This window comes from Dreissena polymorpha, chromosome 1 (genome assembly GCF_020536995.1).
Source record: "Dreissena polymorpha isolate Duluth1 chromosome 1, UMN_Dpol_1.0, whole genome shotgun sequence".
Taxonomy (NCBI): Eukaryota; Metazoa; Mollusca; class Bivalvia; order Myida; family Dreissenidae; genus Dreissena; species Dreissena polymorpha.
The window spans coordinates 144795795-144803379 of record NC_068355.1 but is presented as its reverse complement, the minus strand read 5'-3'; the positions used below and the strand labels follow the sequence as shown (position 1 = coordinate 144803379).

Genomic DNA, 7585 nt, shown 5'->3' with positions numbered 1-7585 from the left:
AACATACATGTACATTTATGAGGCATGCACATGCGGAATCCGAATTGATTTTAGAACATTCAACAGTAGGACATTTAAAAGTATCTACCGATAGTTTGGCCAATATCCACTGTACATTATGCTGAAATAATTAACTGTAAACAACGAAACGCACAAAATATCACCCAGTCATTGTACGTTGATAATTAGAACATCTATGCACATAATAAAAAAGCGCATAAGTATTTAAGTATATAATAGCAGTTGTTACCAATTATTTACGTATGAGTGCATTTCATTACTTCTGCGGTTTTTTACATTTTTTGTGACTGCATGATAATGCAAAATGAATTTGGTGAGTATGTCATAGTTAAAAGACGGTGTTTTTTATATTTCAACAATAATCGGAAAACTTAAGGGTGTGTTTGTTGTTGTTGATTTTTTTGTGGGGAGGGGCAATTTATGCGCCCGCAACTGGATTACAGATGCAGATTGAATCCTTATTCGAACTGCATTTAATAATCGTATTATCATCTTTTTTGTATCTAAACTCCACAAGTCATGATTTCGCAAGACGACTCTTTCATTTTCATGTGTAGGGGATGGTTATTAAATACCATTGGTTAAAATAGATCGGAATGGGGTATTTTTATTGTTAGGCTTTAATTAAGTGTGTCGTAATAAGGATATTTGAGCAAACTTCCCTGATCACCTGTTACAATATTATTGAATTTATATGCAAAACACTTACTGAAACATTCTTGCGTCCGAATCTTTACGTAATTACCCCTCTAGAATATAAATTATGTTTACGGCTATTTGTTGGTCATTCTTCTATCATTAATAATAATCCACGAGTGTCAATATTAACCAACTATGGAATTTAATCAAGTCTTTTTGCAAATGAGCCTCACCCGAGAAAACTGGGCGCAAACCATGTTCGTAAATTGTCGTCTCGTGTTAACCTGTGCAGTTCGAACAGGCCTAACCGGGACGACACTTTCCGCATTGACTTGATTGTCGTCTCATGTTAACACGTGCAGTCCTAACAGACCTAACCGGGACGACACTTTCCGCATTGACTTGATTGTCGTCTCATGTTAACATGTGCAGTCCGAACAGGCCTAACCGGGACGACACTTTTCGCATTGACTTGATTGTCGTCTCATATTAACATGTGCAGTCTAAACAGGCCTAACCGGGACGACACTTTCCGCATTGACTTGATTTTCGGTAAGAAGATACTTCACTTAAACGAAAACATCCATGCAAGCGGTTAGCGTCGTTCTTGATTAGCCTGTGCGAATTGAAAATGTTAATCTGGGTTGACACTTAACGCACATCAATTAAGCCCATTTTTTCCAGAGCGAAACTCAAATGATGAGTCCTAATATCGCGTTTTTAACCGTATATTAAGCATATTTTTCACTAAAGTACACGTGTTGAAACTTTGATCATTGCTTCCTGAAGGGCTAAAAACGTCCCTTAAAAAATAAAAAAATTCCAGTCATAAGGTATTTCTCCTTCAAACATTCACTTCTATATAGTATTGTTACACAGACGTCGAAAGAGAAGTTCGCGAGCATATAAATCAAAATCTAGAAATAATGCTTTATTTTTTCATGAACAACGTCAGTCAATACCACAATGAAACAGAGTCAGGTGGAGATATACAAAAATGTCCGACGGCGGTTTCCAGCGGTCAAGCGGTTCCAACAAACTACCGGTCCACCTGTCCATGGTACTACACGGCCGCGCACGATCCCACCCGGTTCCCGACGACCATAATGCAGGCGCGATCCCCATGTATCTATTGCATCGGCTCCCCCATCAATGAGTGTGTACCCGTCTCTCAGAATACAACGGTCTTACAGAAATCCCCCTCCCCTTCACCTGACGGTAGCTACATTTTTTACGAACGCCAGGTTACCGTGACTGTGGGATTAACGTGCGCCGGGCCAAGATTAGCTGAAAATGCAGCAACCACACAAGCGCTCACCAAAACCACCACCATAGCGCCTGCAGAGGACATTCCATGGGCAAAGTAAGGTGGACCGGAAATATAAAACCCGTTCGAATAAAACTCGTGTATTATAATCTAGTCAATCATTTCAACACATTATTTGAAATTAAGGGAACCATAATGAGATTCCATTTTACCCGTGAAGACATATCATCAAGTAACATTATGATAGAAAACGTGGTGTGTAAAGACAGTGCGACAAATGGGACCAACAAAGGACTTTTTTAGTCGCTTAATAGGTTTGAATTATAAGCAAACTATAATTCCCTTTACTTAATTCATGTGTTGTTTTACAAGCGTGCGGTTGTTTAGTTGGCCTATACAACGAAATCAGTATTATGCATTTTTACATTAATTGTTTACACATTTCAATGTTGTTTTATTTTGCTCATAGTTATGCTCATTCTCTTGCACGGTATTTATGAAAATATGGTTTACAAATTACATATGTTTATTTCAGTTACTCACATGTAAATATTACATTATTATTTATTATTTTTGTCATTAAAACGGTTAAAATGAACATTTTATGCCCATGATTGTGCATTTGAGTTACTGTGATATGTGCAACATGTTTAGCAACATATGTGATTTTCCATGTTTTTATGTCTACATTGTTGTTTTTTACCCGATGCTTATGTTTATTAAAAGCCGGGTTTGTTTCGTTGTGCAATACTTATACATGATACTAAAATGTTTTGTGATTTACATATTTTATCTGATGTTTGTTTAGTTTTACTCGGGAAATAAAGTTAAATAAATTGAGCTGATCTTGGATTACCCTCCTTAATTATTATAAAGTTTAATTTTGCAACGACGGAAACATCGACGACAGCGGCGGTGCGTTGGTAGCGGTGATGTTGGTTGATTGGTACTAGAATATATATCTGATACAATCAGAATGCGCATCTCATTCAATTGGCGCGAATGTCGACGCCAATATGTTAACATGCGTGTGATGAATTACTGTTGATGATATGCATTTAGTTAAAACCTATTAATTTATGCTCAATTACATCGAAAGCCTACGGCGTATTGAATATCTCTCGAGTCCGTTTCCTGGGTAGATCCATTACTTGGTATTTTTGGGTAGATCTAAAGAACTCTCCGACAGCGGATAACGAAACCGTGACCTCCCGGTCGATAAGCGGACACAATACCCACAACGCCTTGGCGACTTGAGGATCGATTAGCAATGGTTATTCTAACCAGCACAAGCCGTGTCCAGCCGATATAAGATAGTTGCCACATCAGCAAAGCACAGCTAATCAAGCTGATGTTTTGAGAACTGATTCCAATGTCCGATGACAGTTTCTCTGATCGAGAAATTCCAATGTTCGATTTGCATGGCCATATCGGGGCGGTTATATTCCTGGCTTCAACCGAACACAAATTTGTCATCGTGTCTGTGCAGTTATCAGAAATGTTTGGTTTAAACCTATTTATTTTAGCTCGATTGCATCGAAAGCCTATGGCTGATTTAAATGCTCTCGGGTCCGTTTCCGTTTTCCAGTACTTGGTGTCTTTGTGGGTGATCTTAAGAACGCTCACGCGGTGGGGATCGAACCCGTGACATCCCGTCGCTAGGTGGACACCATATCCATTACACCACTGCGACCTACATGTTAATGAATACCTTTGGAGTCTCTGTCGTATGACCATAGTCAGATCTTGACTATTGACAACTACTGACCCAGAATCTTCCACAGCTCGGTATAAAACACATACTGCATTCAATGTCATGCGAAAATAGGTTTTATGCAATATGTAACCAGCGTGGCTCCAGACCAGACTGTGCGAGTATGCTACCCTGTCCACTAATGAGACCTCGAAACCTTCATAATGTTATGGAACGACAGCTTAACTACTAACGAGGCTGGTCAGAAGCTACATTGGTCGCGTATGGGATCAAACCATTTTTTGTGTGTCGTGGCTCATATCGTTACGAATGAGGAACTTACAGATTTGGGCTTAGCTGGCTCCCAAGCGTGCGAACAATTTATCGCGAAACCGGTGTTACACCACCGATTGCTTCTAAGGGCAGTGTCGTCGCACTCGACAGGTCAGACAACACATATTGTATGTAAATCCCCATCTCTTTCTTGTATTTGAAAATGCAATCCGCACTAAAATCATTCATATTATTTATATTTCTCACCACTTTTAAAGTCGTGAAAACGAGCTTCTAAATCGTATTAACAACAACAAATAACATGCGCACTAGTTAACATCTGTATAGACGTCATGTTGTAAAAGCAATATGCTTGCACGTTTAAGAATCGTAGTAGGTATAAGTAAGGACATCTGTTAACACAAAACGGAAACTTACATCGAATTTGAAATATGTATATTGGTATACGCATCTTGTTCATTCCCATTGCCACTTGTAAAACAGAAGTATTATCAATAGAAGTCCAATTTGCATTAACGAATAAATGAATGAAGTTTCAAGCTACTATTTATCGGAGTCAATTGGTAAGCCAGATGCATCGTTTTAGTCACATGGGGACGTCAACATCGGTTCGGCATCTCTCCTAGCTTTTGTCTGAAATACTTTTTAAATCGGTTTTTATGTAAAAAGCAGTATTTTTTTCACACAATTTTTTAAACAGTTGTATTGTGTGAGGAACTTCTTTAAAATATGAATACTTTTTTTAAATAATTGAACAATTTTTCTTGCGGAAGCAATTTTGTATCTTTTTTCAAGTATTGATGCTTTTTTTGGTTCGGATGCCTAAATCTGGCAAGTTACAACATTAATTGAATGGCATATTTTAAAATATTTAAATGTGCGAACAATTTTCACTAAATTTTCTGTGAAAAAGTAATGTGACATTTGAAACATATCGTTGTGTTTTAATCCTACACTTGTCACTTGCCTTGTAACCGTATCGGAGTTTACATAGCGATGTTTAAAAGTCTTAAGAAGATTGTCACACTTTTATTTCACTGAAGAATATAGAGTGCGAAAACATTATAAAATGCTCGTTTACGATCTGCTTAATTACATGTCCCATTTAACGCATTTTCACTCGATCGACTTGGTGTGGCATAAGAAAAAACGATTATTAAATCATTTGATAGACGACACGATCCCTGCTAAAATAATAGGATGTTAAACCCGATGCATTGTATGTTATCCACATCTTTATCGATGAAAACAGACATGCATTTAATTGAAGTGTTTTATAATTACGCCGAAAAGGCCCAATTTCACATAAAATAAAAACATGGAATACAAATCATTGTAACATCATGTAGAGTAGAAAAACTACTGCTATTAGTTATATTCACTTGCTAATCACATCATGCTAGTATTTTCAAGACAATACATATTCTTCGCTTTTTCTTTTTTTTATAAATTGCTTCTTCAGTGATCCGACCCAGGTGAGATATATCAATTATTATAGAGAGTTAGTATATTTAACCAGCGTAATATATAGCATACGACGTTCCGCAAATGTAACCTTTTACGTTTTTAACAAGTGACTTGTTTTCTGTTTGTAACCGCTCTTACACGACGGAAGTGAAAAGAAGAAGTAATACTTCTAGGCCACGTATTCTTACCTTTGGTAAACATAACATAAAACTGTCTAGGCGGATTTTCTTCATCTTTGCCCAGGTGTACCTTAATAAGTAAAACATGGTTTACATATACGAGGGAAAACACCTGTATGACGCACATATCTACTACTACTAATACTACTGCTACTACTTCTACTACTACTACTACTACTGCTACTGCTACTGCTACTGCTACTGCTGCTGCTGCTGCTGCTGCTGATGATGCTGCTGCTACTACTACTACTACTACTACTACTACTACTACTACTACTACTACTACTACTACTACTACTACTACTACTACTACTCTACTACTGCTACTACTACTACTACTACTACTACTACTACTACTACTACTACTACTACTACTACTACTACTACTACTACTACTACTACTACTACTACTACTACTACTACTACTACTACTACTACTTCTACTACAACTACTACTACTACTACTACTACTACTACTACTACTACTACTACTTCTACTACAACAACTACTACTACTACTACTACTACTACTACTACTACTACTACTACTACAACTGCTACTGCTGCTGCTGCTGCTGCTGCTGTTGCCACTTCTACTACTACTACTACTACTACTACTACTACTACTACTACTACTACTACTACTACTACACTATTACTACTACTACTACTACTACTACAACTACTTACTGCTACTGCTACTGCTACTGCTACGCTACTGCTGCTGCTGCTGCTACTGCTACTGCTACTGCTACTGCTTCTGCTACTGCTACTACTTCTATTACTACTAGTACTACTACTACTACTGCTACTGCTACTGCTACTGATACGCTACTGCTGCTGCTGCTGCTACTGCTACTGCTACTGTTGCTGCTGCTTCTGCTTCTGCTACTGCTGCTGCTGCTGCTGCTGCTGCTGCTGCTACTGCTACTGCTACTACTACTGCTACTGCTAGTGCTACTGCTACTGCTACTACTACTACTACTTCTACTACTACTACTACTACAACTACTACTACTACTACTACTACTACTACTACTACTACTACTACTACTACTACTTCTTCTACTACTACTACTACTACTACTACTACTATAACTACTACTACAACAATAACAACAACTACTACTACTACTACTATTACTACTACTACTACTGCTACTACTACTACTACTACTACTACTACTACTACTACTACTACTACTACTACTACTTCTACTTCTACTACTACTGCTACTACTACTACTCCTACTACTTCTACTACTACTACTACTTCTACTACTACTACTACTACTACTACTACAACTACTACTACTACTACTACTACTACTACTACTACTACTACTACTACTACTACTACTTCTACTACTACTACTACTACTACTACTACTACTACTACTACTTCTACTACTACTACTACTACTACTACTACTACTACTACTACTACTACTACTACTACTACTACTACTATTACTACTACTACTACTTTTTCTGTTCCTTATTCTTTTTCCAACGACTACTACGAACACTTTTTTATAACTATAACTTATACTACTTCGTCATATCTTTGGATTCCCAGTTATGAGACGATCAAAACAACAAACAATAATTAACAATTATACAAAACCGGTGATAATTTATTTACCATCCGTATGGAAACTTGAGACAAATGTTCTTAGAACGAAAGGAGTTTAACTAAAAAATTGTATTTATGTATTTATTATTTGTACATTTCCATTCGCAACGTGAAACTATTATGAATACATTCTCAAATAGTAGTTATTGTAGTTAATTAAAAATCACACTTTAATTATGTTCTGGATACATTAAAGTACAGTGTGTGTGTGTTTTAATAAGCTTTACACGTTTTGGTTCGATGATATCAAATGTTTGTTTTATCAAACGAAACGTTTACTATAATATGTAAGGTGTTCGTTGAGGAAGAAAATCGCATAAAGTACACAACTTGGTAACCGTTTACGAGCTTTTCATAAGAAATAAGTTGGGTGATGAAATCAATTAACG

General features: G+C 37.0%; 1 protein-coding gene across 1 annotated transcript; it reads left to right on the top strand.

Moving 5' to 3' along the window:
* The first annotated feature begins 1586 nt into the window (after positions 1 to 1586).
* On the top strand, positions 1587 to 2199 carry LOC127855794 (interleukin-17D-like). Its single transcript, XM_052391637.1, has one exon. It carries the CDS (start codon positions 1587 to 1589, stop codon positions 2025 to 2027), a length of 441 nt encoding a protein of 146 aa, XP_052247597.1. The 3' UTR covers positions 2028 to 2199.
* The last annotated feature ends 5386 nt before the right edge of the window (positions 2200 to 7585 follow it).